This window comes from Exophiala dermatitidis, assembly GCF_000230625.1.
Source record: "Exophiala dermatitidis NIH/UT8656 unplaced genomic scaffold supercont1.3, whole genome shotgun sequence".
Classification (NCBI taxonomy): Eukaryota; Fungi; Ascomycota; class Eurotiomycetes; order Chaetothyriales; family Herpotrichiellaceae; genus Exophiala; species Exophiala dermatitidis.
The window spans coordinates 350043-369900 of record NW_008751648.1 but is presented as its reverse complement, the minus strand read 5'-3'; the positions used below and the strand labels follow the sequence as shown (position 1 = coordinate 369900).

Genomic DNA, 19858 nt, shown 5'->3' with positions numbered 1-19858 from the left:
GGGGGTTTCCGTCATCTTTGCCCGCTGCTGCCGTGTCACTGCATTCTGCGTCCATTAATTATTAGCAGGATGTCAGATCCGGCTTCAAGTTCCTTCCACTTCAAGTCGCTCGAGACGACGATGGCTTCAAGTTTTGTATTATTCGCCGGATCAATCTCTGCACGAAAAATGCGGCATCACGATTTGATTTCATTCCTACTGTGTGCTATTCTCACTATATAACCCTGGGGTCTCTTCCAGAGCTTCAGGAGCCATGCATGTGTTCTCTGTATAGCTTTTTATATCGCTACCTGTGGAAAAAGTCACTTCGCCCAACATTCTCCTTCAGTTCATAAATTCATCCTCAACCGTTAGCATCGACACGAATGGCACACAATGACCCTCTTCATCTGGCCGGAATGGGGTCACACCCCCGTTCGCTCGACACACACTACTCAAATGTCCCTTCTCGAGAAGCGACTTACACTCTTGCTGGACCACGATCGACGGCAGTGGATCTGCCCTACATCCGAAGCCGAGAGCCGACTTCGCCGATGCTAGAGGCGTCGCATACCAGAAGCAGAGATCAAGGAACCTTTGTTAGTCAGGAATATCAGGACTACAACCCAAAGTATGCGGAACCCAGCAACAAGCCCATATGGGGACTTGCCGCTCCTCTCCCACGCGTCAAGCGCCCTGTTATCCGGCCTCGTCATGGCACGCGAAAGAGCAAGGAGCAGACCAAACGGCCGGATTCTGAGCGTCAACCAACCAATCAATCAGTGCAGCCTCCAGCCCCAGCAGGAACTGAAGCTGCTCCACAAATCGAAAACACGCCCTCTAGGAACGAAAGCGAGCATGAACAGTTGCACGAACACCCGAGCAGGCATGCTCACAGACCTGCTCGTGAGCAGGACCTTTTGAGACGAGCCACAACCGCTCGTGCCTCCACTTACCAGCCTGAAGATGTACCTCCCCGTGAACCTTTTCAGCCTGAAGGTGCTGTCAGCACTGGACCTTCCCGCCAAGGCCAGGAACTTGAAGCCCAGCACATCAGTGCACGCGACCAGGACAAGGCCCATCTCGCGTCGAGTCACGATCGAACACAAGATGAGCGCGCAACTGGTGGTGCGGTCTTGCAACGGCAAACAACAGGCTCAACCGTGCAGGATTTTGGGCAAGAACACGAGCCGCCGGTGGGCCAGGTGACCAGTGAGGTCGAGATTGATTCGGCCAGAAGACGCATGCAAGCCATAGCAGATACCGCAGATAATGTGAGCGATCTACGATATGGCACCCCGAACATTGACTGGGAGGAGTATCAAAAGGACGAGCTCGAACCTCAACATTCTCAGAACGAAGAGCCAAAGGATCCGGACTACTTCAATTGGTGGGGACCGATACGGCAGAGATTCCGGCAACCATTGGCAGAATATCTGGGTACGTTGGTGCTTATGATTATCGGTCTGTGTGGTAGCATCGTACACATGACCTCTGAGGACGACTATGGAAACTTGCTGAGCGCATATTTGTCTTGGGGTTTTGGAGTCATGATTGGAATCTACATCGCGGGTGGGATTTCTGGTGCCCATCTCAACCCGGCCTTGTCAATACTGCTGTCTATCTTCCGTGGCTTCCCGTGGTCTTTGTGCTGGCAATATATCGTCGCACAAATGATGGGCGCTATTACAGCCTCGGGGATTGTGTACGGATTATACAAAGACGCCATCGAAGACTACGCGGCTGCAGACAAAAGCCGTGCCGGGCCGGCCTTCTGGACAAAGCCTCGTGATGGGCTGAGCAATGCCTCTGCCTTTTTCACTGAGTTTGCAGCCACAGGAATCCTGGCGGGTTCTGTTCTCGCCCTGGGAGACGATAGTAACGCCCCACCAGGGGCCGGTATGCACGCATTCATTATAGGACTTCTGATAACAGCCCTGTGCATGGCCTTCTCCTACAACACCGGAACCTGTCTCAATCCAGCACGAGATTTTGGCCCCAGACTCATAACATGGGCAGCTGGGTTTGGGACCGAAGTCTTCACCTTGCATAATTGGTGGTGGATCTGGGGACCTTGGCTAGGCACCTTGAGCGGAGGTATCACGGGAGCCTTGATCTACGACGTTTTCATATTCAACGGCGGAGAGTCACCCATCAACTATCCCTCGGGCGAGTTGAGGGAGCGCATCCATTCATGGAACGAGATAAGAATGAAGTCAAAGATGGGCAGGGGTAAAGACGCCATCAACGCCATGAACAAGGAGATCGAGCAGATTGCCTGACGTCCCCATGAATACTGGATATTGTTGTGTCAAGAATCGATTCATTATGCTGGAACACTGCTAATGACTACTTACTAACGCCATATCCCACCAGCGGTGTTGATCCGGTCTTCCCATATCCTGCATGAAAGATGCCAGTACTAGTCTTAGTTCCGGCCTCCAGGACCAATGAACCAGTGACATGCATTGCACGCTTGGCTGGAGAACTTTTGTAGGAATATTCCAGCTGGCCGCATTGGCGACTCTGGAGGTGCCAGCAGCGCAACAACTTGATTGATCTCGGGAGTACGGCAGTTCGTGGTTCCTAAGCCTGGGCCATTTTCGCGAGCGAGGAATGGACTCGCTTCCCGCCTCGATTTCCACGGTTGCCTCGATCAGGACGCTTCCTTTTGGTTAAACACAAAAGGTAAACCGTGTAAGACCATGGATCGCTGACACGTGCCTCTTAGTACAATCCCTGCTGAGCAGAGCCGCCGATGCGTTGGCCGTGGATGAGGTCGGTAGGTTTCCATGGGAAGCTGTTTTCCAGCTACCGCCATGTAAAGATCGGTTACTCTTTGTTACGCTTGCGCGATTCTCCCGCCCACACATGGCAGACTTTCTTTCTCTTCTCTCACTGGTCACGGGCTTCGGGCTGTATATTCATTCGCGGCACGAACGCTAAGATCCTTTTCCTGTCGATCTTGCCGAGAACAGAAACGTATGTCTTACGGTGCATGTGCTCCGAGGCCCGGATACGGTCGGGTCGCGAATAATCATGTGGAAATCGGCCTCAAAAAAAAGCAACCACTGACTACCGCCTCCACAATGTTGTGCCACTAGAAATGTTCGAGCGTCTGTACCTACAAGGATGTGCTCCATCACCGAATTGTGGTTGCAGCTCCTTTCAAGGCTTCGGTAATTTCCTGTTCGAACAACCACCGGCCAATCGACTCCGGCCACATGTTTGAGACTGTCCAGGATGAAGCATCAGCAACTCACGCGATCGGACAAAGGACAGCAACAGAAGCGCGCTTCAAAGTCCCTTTCTTGGCGAATGCTTTGCTGCTACTCATCTCTCAAGAGCGGCCATGATGCATGAAGACTGAGCTATTGAGGATTTTCAGCCTCACGCGGCTCTCAGTATGAGGGGCTCCGGCCCCCTTCTGTCCCCTTACAAGACAATGGGACCTCCCTCTGGACCCCAACGTCCTGCTAACATAAACCGACCAACTGAGCTAACCCACAGTTGAGTACTCCAGCACTATTTGGAGAGTGCTGTTGAGTGAGATCATGTCTTTTTCGTCAACAGTACCGACATCTCCGGACGCCCCTAGCAGCGGCGGCCCAGTCTCGCCAAGCTCAAGCACTGGGACTTCGGCACTGCGTCAGGAGAGCAATGACCAGGAAACTACCAGGTTTTCGATGCACACTCTTCTGACACACATCAGCGCGGCACACGACTATGCCTCTCAATTTGTGGACATCGACAAAGTCATTCAGGAGCGTGACGAGGCTGTGCGGAAGAATGAGATAAGGAAGGTTCAGCTTGCGGAAAAGGAAGACGAGATCAAAACCCTCCTGGCTCGCAATAAAACCTACTTGAGTGATTTTGAGACCAGGCATGAGGAATGGCTCAAAGAATTCGCACAACTGAAAGAGTCGATGATCAATCAACACATTCTCGAGGTAAACGAGCTACAAGCTGAGATAACTGAGTCCAGACGGCAGGGAGACCTAGTCAAGAAGCAACTGTCCGATGCTGACCACGACATTCGACTCACGAGGAGCAGACTTGACGTGGCCACCGCCGAGTTGGCACAATGGAAGCAATACAGCTCCCATATGACGCCGCTTGACCAGCTTGGACTGTAAGCATTCCCATCTTCTTGATCCCCTTCCGAGATAAATCCAATACGTGGTTGCTTGAGCTGAAGGTCCATCCAACAGGGTCTCGAGGATAGAGAATCTCTTCAAGGATCTCTGGAAGACTGTCTGTCCTAGCTTGCTTGAAGACCTGACTCCAGATTTGCTCAAGGTATGTTCGCTTGCAGTGCTAACCCCCACGAGCACATTATTCTAATTAGACCGATAACCCAGCAGGATCGCGACGCTTGGAGCAGTCGGATCAAGCAGATTGTACCAATCAAGCTGCAACGCCAATTTTTCCCGTTCGAGATTCTTCTTAGCAACACAAGACCAGCTAAGCTTGTCCGTGTGGCGCTGGCGATGCACATCATTTCAAGCGAGTTGACCAAGCAGGTCTTCAAACCTTGTTACTTACCCGACTCGATCGAATCATGTGCGGCGCTGCAGTATATCCTAGGCGACCATCTCGACGCAGATCCGAAAAAGGTGGTATTAATGCGTTCACTTCTGTTGTCGAACAAGACACGGGACGAGTATACTGCAATCATTGAGCAGCGAAGCTTGAGCGCACTTGATGTGGTTGTCCCCAGGTTGTTGTTGCTGTGCAGTAATGACACCACGGCCGCTGGTGACAAGGGGTTTTCGCTTCGAAAGAAACTTGAAGCCTTCTTCATTGCGGCGGCAAAGCTGTGGCAGGAGATACAATACTCCGACGCTGAGGTACGGGTGGTCACTTGCCACGAGGATGGCGAGGTGGAACAGGCAGATCTGGATTGGCCATGGGGCCATCTGGATGAATACGGACCGCCTCGTCCAGCTCCGCACGACAACAAACTCTTGCTGTTCCCGGGCTTCTACCTTCTCAACGGCCGGTTTGTGCTACATGAGGGAATTGTCCTCACCAAGAACCAGAAGGTCGTCCTCGATGCTGAAGCAGAGTATCAGCAAGCGGCGGCGGTGGGAACGGCAACGCCGGCGAAATCGCCACGATCCAACTGGAACTGGCACAGAATTACTCCCACCACAAGACGTCTATCGCTTCATACTGGTACTGCTGGAAATGGCGCGAGTCCACCACCACTTACGTCTGCAACAGCGGCCACTGGTGTCCTAGGCGGTAAAAAGGGATCTACTGCTGTCAACTGATGCCGACGGGCCCAAAGCAGACGAGGACAAAAAATCAGAAATTCCTCGGCTGACTTCGGTCCTCTAGGATGGAGTGGCTCTATCTCCTTTACGAACATGACCCGGCCCGCACGCTGCTGCTGCACATGATACACCAACCAGTGGTTGAGTTCCCTCAATCAGGGCGGCAGTACCCTATATTCTGAACCTCAAAACTCGATTCCGCGGGTCACCGTGCCGTTTTGTTTTTGTCTTTAGTAATATGGATTCTCTTGATTTTCCCCCTTCTACTTGAATTTTGGCCAGCTACAGTATATCTCCAGCTGGCCGGCAGGCTGTGTTACTAGGTATCCCTTGCTACCCTACTATATCAAGGGTCAAGGGTCTCATTAATGAATGAATGATATTGGAATAATGTACCTAATGTTTAGGGGGTGTTACCATTGGTCCAGTGTCTTTGTGCCGGTCTTTCGGTCTGGTGATTCGGTTGCACGACTTTTTGTCTTGGATCCAACAAAATCATGTCATAATAAATCCATATCTGCAACTGCAACTGTGACTGTGACTGTAACTATGACTTACAAGTCTACCACAACAACAAGAATAATAACGATGACCGTAGGAGTAAAGGTAGGTGTTGAAGACGATTATTATATACATATATCTCTAGATATTCAGGTATATGTGACTAGGCAGCACAGTGCCAAATGTAAATATCAAGTTCAACTCCAAACCCAGCCAATTCAAGTTCCTTGGTTGATGTTTGTTTTCTTCCAAGGACAGTAAGTGGTGTGTAGGCGGCCCCGCATTCTTGCTTTTGATTTCTTTTGTCCAGATTCCCTATGTACTTCTTTGCTTTTTTGCGGCAACTTTATCGCCTATTGAAATTCAAATACCTGGATCCCAAAAACAAGAGAATCAAATTACTCCCAATGAAGGCGGCGAAGATGCCTAGGTCGCGCCAGTGATGGGAGAAGCTCAACTCGAGGGGCTTGTAGAACTGGTCGCCGACCTTGTAAGCGCAGTAGCGACAGATATCAGTGGCATTGTCGGCGATATACCCTGCGCCGCCATTACTGAAGAATTCAGCCATATAATCACCACAGTTCTGGCCGGCAGGGGCAGGGAACGAATTGAGTTCGCGCGGCTTGCAATGGACAGGCAAACCATGGAGTTCGGTGACGACCATTCCCGAAACAAGCCTTGTGAATGGGTCGAGTTCGTACAGCCAGGCGCGCCAGAAGCGCGGCATCTGGGGTTTGGGAATGGTGACACCACAGAACAAGGATAACACGACGACCAAGAACGGATTGATTAGACTGGCGATGAAGCTCGATGGAGTCAGGGCGGCGATCATTTGGCCCAAGGTCACCGAGAAGAGTTCGGTGATCAAGACCATGAGGAACTGGTATCCGGCGCGCGAAGACGAGCTGTTGAATCCGGGTAGGTAGTAAAGTGGTAAGAAGAACCCGACTGCACAGAGAATGTTGTACGGCATTTCGCCCAACACCATGGCTAATGCAAAGGGAAATTGTCGATACGCTTTGGCCGCGGACTCGCGGTAGAAGATGAGCCTGGAGAAATCGTACATGGGCTCCACTTGCGCCAGGATCAATGCGGGGACCACGGTGACTTGGAAAATCACAAAGACGCGGTACTGCAGACTCGAGCGGCTGTCGTCGAGTTGTAAGAAGGCCAGACCGGACAAGATTGCAAGTGCGACGTGGTTGAAGAACCGCGTGAAGCCATAGTTCGGAGATCGCCAGAACGCCAGATGTGTTCGCCACGAGACCACTTTGATCTGATGCCATAGTGGAGATGCGTATTCGCGGTCATTCAGGGGTGGCTCGTTGGCCACTTCGCGTTGGCGTGTCGTCTTCATCTCGATGATTTCGGCCTTGACCGCTGCTAATTCTTCGCTCTCCCGCCAGATATCGCCCCAGTCGCGGTCGCCCATGCGAGGCGCAATGCCTGCCCCGATGGCGTCCAGCATCCATTCTGCGGGATTGGCGTCCGAAGGACAGTCGGCCCCGTGCTTGTGGAAGTAGCTGAGCAGCACGGATGCGTCCTTGCCGATCTCGCCGAAGTAGACGGTCTCGCCGCCCTTTTGGAGCAAGAGCAGTCGGTCGAAGTTCTCGAATAGTGCGCTGTTGGGTTGATGGATCGTGCAGAGAATCGCTTGGCCGGCCGCCGCCAGTTTGCGCAGGAAGCGCACAATGTTGAATGCCGATTGCGAGTCCAAACCGGACGTGGGCTCGTCGAGAAATAAGAGCAGTTCAGGCTTCGCGGCCAATTCCACTCCAATCGTCACTCGCTTCCGTTCTTCCACCGACAGTCCCGTCTCGGGCGTGCCGATAATGGCGTCGGCTAGGTTTTCCAGTTCGAGTAGACACAAAATCTCTTCGACGTACGAATACTTTTGCTCGCGGGGTACTTCGTAAGGTTGACGAAGGTCGGCGCTGAATCGTAGTGCCTCTCGCACTGTCTGTGTGGATTCATGCACATCGAGTTGTTCGGCATACGACGTGCCTCGTTGGAACCCCCGGCCTGGCTTTTTGCCGTCAACCAAGATGTCACCGCCAACCACGCCGATGTTCTTTCGTGCTGCCAGCACGTCGAGAAGCGTCGTCTTTCCAGCTCCACTGGCGCCCATCAGCGCTGTCAACTGTCCCGGCTTGACGTAGCCAAAGACGTCCTTGAGAAGTCGAAGTTGGCCGGCTGGCGTGGGCACGTCGTAGGTCAGATTCTCCCATGTCAAGATGGCCTTGGACGTGATGTTGAGTTCCGAGCTGTCTTCGGCATCCTGCTTCAATTGTCTCCGTTGTCTCCGTTCCTGGAGCTTTTCGTTCAGGGCTTTTCGTTCTTTGTTCTCCTTGGCGAAATAGGTCACGGTACGACCACCCGCTCCATACTTGACCGCCTCACCCAGAACCACATTGGTGATCAGGAAGAAGACGATCAAGACGATGATTAGTCCAAAGTTGCGCCACAGGTCGGACGGGTTGTACGAGAATCCCAGTTTGACGTAGGCGCTGCCAGACACTTGGGAAGATCCAGCCTCGGAACCCGGCAAAGTGCACACTTGATGCTGGATGTTATTGTAGCCCGGCCCCGATGGGATAAGCGATTCGGCTGTGCAACGCATGGTCAACCGCTTGAACTCATTCATCATCATGGCCGCAAACCCCAATCCCAGAGCATTGATGTAGAAGATCCATCGTAACCACACCTGCTGGCTCTGGTACTGGATAATGTATCCCGAGGTAATGACGAACAGGGTGATGATGACGGCGGCAAATTTGATCGCATAGTCGAAGTCAGGACACAAGCACCCAATCGTCCGGAAGAACAAAGTCATTGACAAATAGCCTGTGATGATGATAAGCACAAACGTGAAGAAGGCCCCCGGCGTTCGAACCAGTCCCGTCATGAAGTAGACAATAACACTGAAAACGAAGATCTGGGCCGAAGCGAAAGCGACATCCACCAAGATCTGTGCTAACCACAACGCTCCGGGTCGATGAAATGTGTATGCGCGATGCTTGTTCACGATTGGACGACCCATCATTGTAGATGCCAATTCCGAAAAGGCCTGGAATGCGTTGAACAGCAAAGACAAGAACAGCACACCGCCACGGGTGAATGCACCAGCAGATGTCTTGGGCTGGTTCAACCACACGGTACCGATAACGATGCCAATTACGATCGAGGTAATCCATGATACAACCAGAGAGAATTTATCTTGCCATTTGATCAGATATTGCCGCTTCATCAGAGCCCAGACCTGCAAGTAGAACGGAACAGAGTAGACCGAGTTCTTGGGCGTGTGCTTCCGCTTGGCCTGTTGATGGGCCGCGACAAAGTCATCGTAGATCTGTTTTTCTTCTCGTATGGTTTCCCTGTATGCGTTCATCTCCTCCGCGAGCTTTTGCGAGTAGACGGAATTGTTGAACGCTTCCACAAATGAATCCGGCGTCGAGGGAGCATTTTCCGGTCCCCGGCCCGGCTTGTACTCTCGCTCGAATTCATCAGTGCATCCGGTCAGATAATCGGGCGTCGTCTGACGAGGCTTCTCCAGAAAACCCAACCCTTCAAAGTACGCTCTGGCTTCCTTTGCAGGGCCGAAGAAGACTTGTCTGCCGTGGTCGATCACCATCACCTTGTCAAACTGCTTGTAAATATTCTCGGATGCCTGATACAATGAGACGAACGTGGTTGTCTGGTAGATGTTGGTCATGATGCGGAGCGATTTTGCATAGTCGAGCGCCGTCGATGCGTCGAGCCCACGCGTGCTGTTGTCCCAAGCGCACACTGTGGCTCTGGTGATCATCATTTCGGCGATCGAAACTCTTTTCCGTTCTCCGCCGGAGACACCTCGCACGAATGGATTGCCAACAATGGTGTTTCTCGTGTGTTCGATATTGAACATTTTCAGCAACAGGTCAATCACTCTGTCCTTGAATTCGCCCTTGCTCATACCAGCCGGACGGTGTCCAGGTGTCTTGGTGTCCAGTGCAAACCCCAGCGTCTGACCCACGGTGAGGGTGGGGTGGTGGACGTCGTCTTCCTGGTTGTACACAGCTTCACCCCGGTACCGCTTCGCGAATGTTGCAGCATCAAAGGGCCCGTATAGTACCTCTCCGTCTACGCCGGTATAACCGTATCGCTGGTTGGCCATGACTTTGAGAAACGTCGTGCAGCCGCTCCCGGGCCGTCCAAGAACCAGGACCATTTCACCGGGTTTCGCAACACCACGGAAATTCTGCAGGATGTTGAACTCGGCTCCCTTTTTGCGAAGTCCAAAAATGCTCATGATCGTCCCCGGCACATTGAAGAAATCGACAAAGGCGTCTGGGAACACCTTGACTATGTTCTTGACACCGCCGATGCCACGAACGGTAAGATTTTCCCAAATGACGCCAATGTACTTCGACTTGATACCAGCAGCGGCATCGGCTTCCCTGTTGCCGCGCAGAGTGGCTTCCAAATTGAAGGTTTCGTCGGAGTCGTCGGAGGCACTGATCGCCTTCTCGATATCTCGGGTCTTAGTAGTCGAACCTCTCGACTGTGTCCGTGACATGCGACGACTGATAGAACTCAGTTCCCGACTTAGCTCCGCAAAGTCCCTCTCCGCCCGTTCGACGTCCACACCGGACACTGTGCGATCAAGCCCATGCGACTCCGTCGACGTATGAATTCGTTCATAGCGCTTTTCAGGCCCCGGAGCCTCCGTTTCTGTCACAACATCATGTTGAGCGCCCCCGGTAGAGGGCTGAGGCTCTGCCGTGACCAGATCGTGGAATAGAGTACCAGGTTGTTGCTGGCCCGACCCTGTGCCCTGAGAGCCAGCCTCGGCCATTGTTTTAAGCTCCGAGCCCCAAAGGTTGCCGACCCTTTGTCGGCTAAACTCCGCAATGCAGCGGCCCTCCGCGCCGGCAAACTATTCCCTCGTGCAAGGCCAGGAACCTTGTCCAGCACTGAAGCTTTGGTAGGAAGCAGAGGAAAGCGCCTGTATATAGCGGCAGTCGAACACATGAAACCAGAATTCGAAAAGAGAAAGACGCAGATTTTGTTGTTTTATTAGCCGATGCCAGTGGTGGGTTTCGGGAATGGGCCAGAAGCCCACTCGGTGGATGCGCATCGCCTGTTCCTCGTAATAATAACAACAGCCGATTGATGTATGGGCTTCTTGCTCACACTGGTACAAGATAGTTCCGCGACATCTGGCGCCAAGTGAGTCAGAGCCGTAGCCGTCTTATGGGGCATCCGCTTTCTGTGGCCCACTGACACCCATTGTACAATGGACGAGCTCCACCATGAATACTCGTTTCTGCCCATAACTCCTTCAAGGATCTCAGCGGTCGTGTTCGCGGCTGCTATCGACGAACGTGCATACTGACACACGGACCCCCTGTTCATAAAAGAAAGATGACTCCCAGAGATCGACGATGGTGTACGGTTTTCTGGGCCTATCTCTTCGCTTGAGCCGCGTGCTTCTCTACTGTACATTGTACATTGGCCCGAGATTTGGTGCGAGAAAGGAGGTTTGCCGGTTGCCGCTTAGGGCATGAATACGCCGTCCCCGTGGAGTCGGTGCCACGCACCATCCACCACGAGAGGCCAGTGACAGGCGCTTGTCTTCGGCGGACTCTTGAGTGACCCGCATTGAATTAATAATTTCAGGTTGGCGCTATTCTCAGCAACGGACTTGCGCCCTGTCCTTGTGGTATCTCCGATGGTCTCCAGGAAGCCGTGGAGCCCACCTTACACTACACCCGCACCACTGGCAGTGCTGACCAATATGACTCCGTATGACTCCTTGGCTCGTACGGGGAAGGGCTTGATGAAAGCATATATGTTCCACATACTTTGTCCAGATACCACTGTTTGCTTGTATGTTGCGCTCGCACTCTACTATCTTCCATACGACAGGCATGCGTCAATATTTCATGCCGCCCGCTTGTGCAAGCCAATGCGACTGAATATGCCTTTGTTGCTGGATCTGGACCGTGGTGGTGACGGCGCTGCAGCTCCTTCCTCTTCGACGTGGTGCTTGCCGACGATGTTGAGGAAAACTTGGTCCAAAGTCGCCCGACTGACGCTGTAGTACTGAATACCGAGTTCGCTCTTGTCCCTTTCCAGAGCTTGGAACAGGGTGGATATGCTCGACCCCTGGCTGCCCGTTTCTTTACTCGCGCTCTGTCCCGTTGATGGGACCGAGAAGCGCATCTGACCTGCGTACGCTTTGCCCTCGATCCGTGTGGCGGGAAAGTTGGTGAGAATCCATTCGCGGATACGTGCCATGTCTTCCTCTGTCGCATGTGGTGCTTGCCGATGCACGAGGTGGACATAATACGCATCGCCATGCTTCCGCCGCAGGTATTCGGTGGTACCCAAGGCCAACATCCTTCCTGCCATGATACCGGCTCGCGTTGCCAGTGCATCCGCTTCCTCCATGGAATGAGTCGTGAGCACAAGCGACCGACCTGGAACAACGGATTCCAAGGTGCGCCACATGACTCGCTTGCTCGCGACGTCCATGGCTGAAGACGGCTCATCCAGAAGAAGCACGCTGGGATTGCCCATCAATGCAATACCCAGGGACAGCTTCCGCTTGTTGCCCCCCGACAATCTCGAGGCCATCCGGCCGGCATACTCTTCCAGACCAACTGCGCGCATGACCGCGTCCACATTGTGGCGGGGATCGCTGACTCCACGGATCTTTGCATAAAAGAGAAGATGCTCCGCCACAGTCATGGTGTCGATGGCGTCGAATTGGGGACAAACCCCGAGGCGAGCCCTGGCCTGTGCCCGATGCTGTATCACAGAAATATTCTCCACCAGAATATCGCCATCTCGACGGCTGGGTTTGATGTCGCCGCGGATCATCGAAATCGTGACGGACTTTCCGGCACCGTTGGGGCCTAGAAGTGCGAAAACCTCACCGTGAGGTACGCCAAAGGTAACATTGTCCACTGCTACATTCTTGCCGAATTGCTTCGTCACATGAAGAACTCGAAGTCCATCCCGGGATGATGTTACCCTTGTGAGCTCGTTCGAGAGCTCAGGTTCAACAGTGGCATGGTCTTCCACCTGTGCCTCCTGCTGCTTGCGTTTGAGCCAGCGCAGAGACGAACCCGAGTCCCACCAAAGAAGCAACCCAAACAAAAAGAAGGACTGCACGATTAGGTAAAGGATTGGACCCCCAAAGAGCGTAAGTGATCCTGCATAAGATGCAAATTCTCGATCTCTGCACGTGATCGAGAAAATATTCAGTGTGACAAATAGAGCGCGGGTCAAATTTGCGACCGGGGAGATGGTGGCGATTGCAAAATGACAAATGTTGACATAGCTGTCGATCTTGTCGACTGGCGAGTACGTCAAAACGCTCATGTATGCGATGAAGTACAGCAAGAACATGACTGCCTGGCCGCCAGCTGCAATTGCGAAGGCTGCAAGCTGGGACCTCGAGAATAGGGAAATGACATAAGACAACAGGGTCGAAGCCAAGCCGTACAGAAAGAACACCACGAAGAGGTATTCGATGTGGTACCATACATCTGAGACGGCGCGGAAAATGATGACAGCGACCGCACTAGTAACCAAGACGATGATGAAATCGAACGCCGTATAGGCGAGCCACAGTGGTGCCGAGCGGACACCGTTGCTGTAATGGAGGCCTCGGACATTACGGAGGCGTTCGACGGTTGGATACAGGGCAAAAAATGACGGATACACCGCCATTGCGAGACCAAAGTAGGTGATCAGTTGTAACGCCTTGCCAGCATCCGGAGCCCAAGGGATGTCAAAGGCCTGGTACTGGTTGGAGATGGACACGTTGCTCAGGATCGTGTCCAATGCGTTTTGTATGATCACTGAAAACGCTATGTTGCCGTTTCCTCGCCAGGCAAAGGTGGGCGGGAACCGGTCATCGCCCAGGAAGAAGCCGCCAGGAGTCACAAGGAAATAATTAGAATTGATATATTCGTTGAACTGGTCGAGTGTATCCACAAGGTGTAGCGATTCAAGCAGTTGTGAGGTGTTGGCTTCCACTCCACCATTGCTGGTACTCCCAGAAAGCGAGGCGGCAAATAGGCGGATTGCATCCTGTCCGAGGCGATCCCGCGGCCCTGCAACAAGTTTATAGTCGACCTCGCTTGACAAAGAAACAATATCAGACACGTCCACAGTGGAAAGGGCATCACAACCAGCCTTTCGGAAGCCATGGAGGAAAAGCGTGACGAGGCCAGCTGCAATGATGGGGATCAGCAATGCTGCCAGGTAGGGAAGGGTATTTCGATGCAGAATGACCCATCTCTTGGAGAATAGTACCGCCACTTGGCGTGAGAAACCGATAGGGTGTCCCTCGAGAAGTTGGGGGGTATTTCGGGACGTATCGCCATGAACCGTCTTGACAGTCTTCTCGGGGACACCATCATTGCTCTTGATACTGCCGCTGCTCTGTAATGACCTTGTTTGGTCGATACTAGTGACAGTCTCTGGCGGTGCTTTCATTTCCTCGGCCAGTTTTAGAAAGACGTCCTCAACCGTCGGCCCGTTGACTTGGTATTCCCGGATGCCATCATGCTCGATGCGTGCTAGGAACTCCGCCGTCTTGGCAGAACTGTCCAGTAGGTAAGTGGTACGGTGGTTATGCCGGATATGATCAACGTCGTTGTAAACCGCCGATATATTGGCTCCAGGAATGTGATAGATATGTACCCTGTAGCCGGAACCCAGCTTGTGCTTCAACTCAACTGCTGTGCCGGAAGCCTTCAACACGCCCCGGGAGAGGATAGCGATGTGGTCTGCAAGGAGCTCAGCCTCGTCGAGGAAGTGTGTTGTAAAAATCATTGACCTTGCCCCACGCTCGGCGAGGAGGATGTCCCAGATCTTCCGTCGTGATAGCGGGTCGAGACCAGTGGAAACCTCGTCTACACAGCAAACTCGCGAGCCTCCGGTGAACATCATGGCTAGCTGCAACTTCCGCTTCTGACCTCCTGACAGCGTCTTGGATTGCGCTTTCGCCTTGGAAATGATATCACATGATGTGAGCAACTGCGTATTTTCGTCCGAATTAGCTGGCTGTTTGCTCTTGACTCTATCAAATATCCGGACATGTTCCTCCACTGTAAGGTCGTCCCAGAGAACGTTCTTTTGGGGACAGACGCCCAAACCAGTGTTGGTGTCTGGATAGTTGATGGTGATTTCGCCCGACGTTATCGAATTGAGTCCAGCAATTGCATCTAATGTGGCTGACTTGCCACTGCCGTTTGCTCCGAGCAGGACCAGAATTTCGCCCCTGATAGTATCCAGGCTGAGATCATTCACAGCAAGAACAGCACTCGGTTGTTTTCTGGTGAAGAAACCACGACATTTTGCAAGAAATGAAGGTCGGAACTCCTTGGTAAATCTGACCAGAGAGATTGCAGTCATTGAGTCCGAGGTAGTAATGTTGCGGTTCTTCGAGCCGGTGCCATACAGCTTTCGCTCTATATATGCACCAAGAATTGGAAAGACAACTATTTGGACGATGGAGAAGATCCACAAGGCGATGCCTGGCAAGGACGATGTGTTTTCTGGGGCCTTTTCCACAAGGTTTGTACCACGATTCTGCCTCTCCCAGCGAGCCATGAAGATGGTAAAATAGACGTAGTTCATGGGTGGGAATAGAATAGATAGTATGGCCACAGACGCCGTCCCAGCCTTGCTCGCGACTTGGGCGATGATGGCAAGGAGCAAACTCACAACAACTGAGGTGATGCCGGAGAGTTGGGCCTTTTTGAAGAAAGCTGCCCCAAGAATCGAGAATGAGGACATTGCCAGACCGGACAGGATATTGAAGATGATTACTATCGCGGCGGAAGTCTTGCTGAATACTCCCACGGAGAGGATGATGCCCATCACAATCCAGCTGGGCCCGTAAAGGATATCAAAAGCAAGGTGGTTGGCCACCACCCTTGCCATTTGAGGCTGCCATCTCTTTGGATTGGGCATCATGCAGTCAAGTAGCTGTGCCATACCCTGTTCCCTCTCAGCAGCGACCAGGCCTGTGAGCTGGTAGGTGACCTCAGATACTCCGATGAAGAACGCAACAGCCAGAATGTCAATGATACCACCCATGTATCTCGTTCGAATGCGAGTCAGTCGTTCCTCTTTTGTCTCGGAGGTGTAGGAGTATTCTTCCACGCGCGCTGGGATAGTATTGGCAGAGCTATTGGCAGCTTCGATATCCGAGATGGCGCGATCAATGGCATGTTGAAATGGGAGAATGTAGATTTCGACATCGTTCTTGGTAGAATCAACCACAATCTTGCTCTGCAGGCCGCCGTCGGCTCGAATAGAATAATTCCAACGCCCGCCTTCTCCTTCGGTCGGGGATGCATAGAAAACGGCGGCAGCAATGCATGTAGACGTTCCTCTGATGGAATTTCTACACACATCCAACAGGTCCTGCTCCTCGTTCAAGATTTCGATGTGCCCACCGAAAGAGCCCGTCTCATTAGCAACTCGGTTAATGACCGATTCTATCGCGCCCCCAGAGAATCCGTTATTGACAAAGACCAGCTTGTCCCTGCCTCCGGATACAAGGCCAAGGGCATCGGGAAGACTTCGGACGGGAGTGGCCTTCCCTAGACCGTACACTGACGGCGGAATGAACAGAAACCGCGCGTAAGACCTATAGTCGTCAGAAGCCCTGGGGTCGATATAAGTCGAGGTAAACGTACAGAAAGCCAACGAATACAACAGGTAAAACAAACGCTCGGATGGTGGTGGAAAGCGGGTGACGGACAAAGACGACCAGTAGATTCTTGAGGATCAAGGTCAAGATCTGGCGCGCGAAGAGCGCCATCCTGCCGGAAACCGCTATGGAAGGACGGCAGGACAGTACTTGTTGGGCTGCCACAGTCTGGATTTCATAGACAATAGACCCAGTGCTCGAAGTCAACGACAGGCTTTCGTTGTACAACGGACAGGACCGTCGCGAGTGAGGTGAGGATCATGGTCAATATATGTACACAAGGACCGAAGGAAATATGGGAGAAGCCAGCATCATCCTCCGCCTCCCTGAGGATGGTGACTTGAGAGCCAGCGATAAAGAGAGAAACGGTGATGCCTGAAAGAGAAACATTGATGCCTGGAAGAGCTAGCCCGGCTGGTTTTGGGATCTACGGTCCTTGCTTGTCTGAGAGGTCATGACGGCGTGATGAGAATGATTGCTACCTGGGGACAGGCCGGGGTTGTTGGCGACTACTAGATGTACCTTAGTGTGGCAGTGCTACTACACTGGCATAGTACAGTGGTACAACGTACAGTAGCACTGTAGCGACTTGCCTCAACTGCCCAGTGCGCGGGGGTGCAATTGGATTACGGCGATTTCGTGGGTACCTAGTACGCTGCAATGTGCATAGTAGGTACATAGTACATCTCCTGTAGTACCTCAGGCTAGCGACTACTACAACATTGTACACACTAAACTGCAAGAAGCACTAGCAAATTTACTACCCAACTCGTACTAACGGTAATTAGTATCGGCACGTGCAGTGAGTAAAGCGGCGTGCGGCTGCTATTCATATTCTGTTAGCTTCTGACCGTCGATACAATGAAGTCATTGCTGCTTTTCTTTACATTGTCACGATCGACGATCAACGAACTGGTTGCCATTCATTGTTGATAGCCCTGTGGGAATAACCGACGCTCATACCGTGGCCTACTATTGATGAGTATGCGATTGTTGTCGCCGTCATAAACGGGATCCTCTCCTGCGTCTTCCATCTCGACACAACTACTCTAGGTAATTTTGCAGACCTTCCGTCCTCGCTCTATTGCAGGGCGTTTGCCCTTGGGCCAGAACTATCCTCCGCGACTCCCCATGCACAAATGCATACATGGCGCGCTCCGGCCACTCTGTGCCGTACTAATTCCTAGACCCAACCCCGGCCTATTACCGACAAGATGCTCCCGGACGATCAAGACCACCGCCCGCCGGTTAGCCATTGCTCCAGGACCGAACAAAGACCAGAATGCAGGCTCTAGTCCCCCGAGCGGAGACTCTCCCCCGAAGCCACCGTCAATGGAAGATGTTCTTGCCGGCATGGACCCGAAGGACAACCCGCTCCTTGCCCCCGTTCATATCCCCGACGATGCGAACGCCGTCTTAAAGCCGGAGCATCCGGCGGCTGATATCCTATCGCAGTCGGGCATAGTGGTGCAAAGACAAATAGAGCTGGCGAACTTGTTGGTAGGATTTGAACAAGCCAACCGCTATGTGATACTCGATCCGCATGGCAACCATCTGGGGTTCATGGCAGAACACGACGGGGGAATCGGAAAAGCCATGTCGAGACAATGGTTCAAGACGCATCGGGCCTTCACAACACACGTCTTCGACATGTATGGTAAGGAGGTGTTGAGGTTTCACCGGCCTTTCTCATGGATCAAGACCCGTATACGGGTGTATGACCCGCTGGTCCCCGTGGGTGCGGAGGTGAACCCCCAAACATCCGCGGTTGTGACGCGCGAGCCCGATCTCACAGCCATGCAACAACTTTCCGACCTCCCTATGGAGCGAATGCGCGTGATAGGTGAAGCCCACTCCGAATGGGCACCGCTTCGTCGGAAGTACAACTTGTTCCTCTCACATTACCCCGTCTTAGACGAGCTTGGGCCGGGAGCGATGGGATCTACAAGTGTCACTGATTTATCCAACATGCAACGATACCAGTCCGCGCAGTTACACGGAGTTACTGGGGCGGTGGAGTTCACACAATTCGCAGCTATCGACGAGCCATTTTTGTCATGGGATTTCAACTTGTTGGATGAAAACGGGCGTCTGATCGGCTCTATCAATCGTGGCTTTCGCGGCTTTGCTCGAGAAATATTCACCGACACAGGCAGTTACATGCTAAGGATGGACGCAGCCGGTGCGGACGAAGATCCACAGAAACACACGCCCACCGGCCCTGCATACACAGAAGTATTGGGGGGCCGAGGCGGAAGCTATGGCTTAACGTTAGATCAGAGGGCGGTGATGCTGGCGACGGCGGTCAACATCGACTACGACTACTTCTCCCGTCATAGTGGCCATGGTGGGTTTATCTTCCCTGTATGGCTGGGTGGCGGCGGAGGAGAAGCGGCCGGAGCAGGCGCTGGAGCAGCTGGGGCAGCTGGTGCCGGTGAAGCCGCTGGTGCCGCTGTGGGAGCCGGTGATGCCGTTGGCGGCGCTGTAGTCGGTGGTGCTGGTCGTGCCGTTGGATCAGCCGCAGGAGGCATGGGAGCAGGCGAGGGTGCGATTGCGGGTGCAGGAACCATGGCGGGATATGAAGCGATGCAAAGAGGTGTTGGACGAGGGCCACGAGCCCCAGAACCTGAACCAGCACCAGAAGTCAGCCCTCACGAACAACCCTATGATGAGCCTTACGACCCTTACAATCCCCGGGCGCCACCACCAGAAGCCAATCCTCAAGAGCCACCGTACGGTGAACCTCACGACCCCCAGTCTCCGCAGAGTGGATTTGATGGACCAAATGAAGGCGGTGATGTCTGGGGTTCTAACGACGCAGACCCCTGGAGTGGCGGCAGTGGTGCGGGCGAATCGGGCGGTGGTGAAGGCGGAGGAGCACTACAGAAACTTTGGGATGCATTCTTCGGCGATTGATCGGTGGAGAAACAGGGTAGTCTGGCCTTCGGCAAAAGTGGTACATTTCACGCATGAGTTCGGATTCAGCTGTACCTCAAGCTATGTGGGAGGCATAATGTCAGGCGGCCCCCGGTTTTTGCCGGCCGCGCTGCCCTTAATATGAAAAAGTACGCGACTCCACGAACTTTAGCAGCAGCTCGCTGGCTGATTTCATAATGTTTACCTGCAATAGCAACAACCAGCGGCGGGCACAGTGCTGTACAATACTCATTGTACAGTGGTAGTATACCTAGATACCTGTAGCGAGGATATTCAACATCATGTGATCAACGGGACAGTAGCCTGATATCACGTGAAAGAAGCAATCTTACATAATGGGTCTCACGTGACAATAAAGCACATGACCGCAAGGCTGTGCGCTTAGCGTCGGCGTAAACCTGGAAGCCGCGCAATTTCGAGCAGATCGAGGACGTTTCTTCCAGCT

The 19858-nt window shown here is 53.0% G+C and overlaps 5 protein-coding genes across 5 annotated transcripts; 3 read left to right on the top strand and 2 right to left on the bottom strand.

Moving 5' to 3' along the window:
• Window positions 1-365: 365 nt before the first annotated feature.
• Window positions 366-2261, top strand: HMPREF1120_03130 (aquaglyceroporin like protein; the record flags this gene model as incomplete). Its single annotated transcript, XM_009157184.1, has 1 exon — window positions 366-2261. The coding sequence occupies one exon, from the start codon at window positions 366-368 to the stop codon at window positions 2259-2261; it is 1896 nt and encodes a 631-aa protein (XP_009155432.1).
• A 1272-nt stretch (window positions 2262-3533) lies between these two features.
• On the top strand, window positions 3534-5255 carry HMPREF1120_03129 (uncharacterized protein; the record flags this gene model as incomplete). Its single annotated transcript, XM_009157183.1, has 3 exons — window positions 3534-4111; window positions 4191-4278; window positions 4344-5255. The coding sequence occupies 3 exons, from the start codon at window positions 3534-3536 to the stop codon at window positions 5253-5255; spliced, it is 1578 nt and encodes a 525-aa protein (XP_009155431.1).
• Window positions 5256-6105: 850 nt separating this feature from the next.
• Window positions 6106-10593, bottom strand: HMPREF1120_03128 (ABC drug exporter AtrF; the record flags this gene model as incomplete). The annotated part of the gene is made up of 1 exon (XM_009157182.1): window positions 6106-10593. One exon carries the CDS (start codon window positions 10591-10593, stop codon window positions 6106-6108), a length of 4488 nt encoding a protein of 1495 aa, XP_009155430.1.
• Window positions 10594-11681: 1088 nt separating this feature from the next.
• On the bottom strand, window positions 11682-16587 carry HMPREF1120_03127 (ABC transporter; the record flags this gene model as incomplete). Its single annotated transcript, XM_009157181.1, has 2 exons — window positions 11682-16413; window positions 16463-16587. The coding sequence occupies 2 exons, from the start codon at window positions 16585-16587 to the stop codon at window positions 11682-11684; spliced, it is 4857 nt and encodes a 1618-aa protein (XP_009155429.1).
• Window positions 16588-17269: 682 nt separating this feature from the next.
• HMPREF1120_03126 (uncharacterized protein) lies at window positions 17270-19784 on the top strand. The gene has a single exon (XM_009157180.1). It carries the CDS (start codon window positions 17608-17610, stop codon window positions 19390-19392), a length of 1785 nt encoding a protein of 594 aa, XP_009155428.1. The 5' UTR covers window positions 17270-17607; the 3' UTR covers window positions 19393-19784.
• Window positions 19785-19858: the final 74 nt, after the last annotated feature.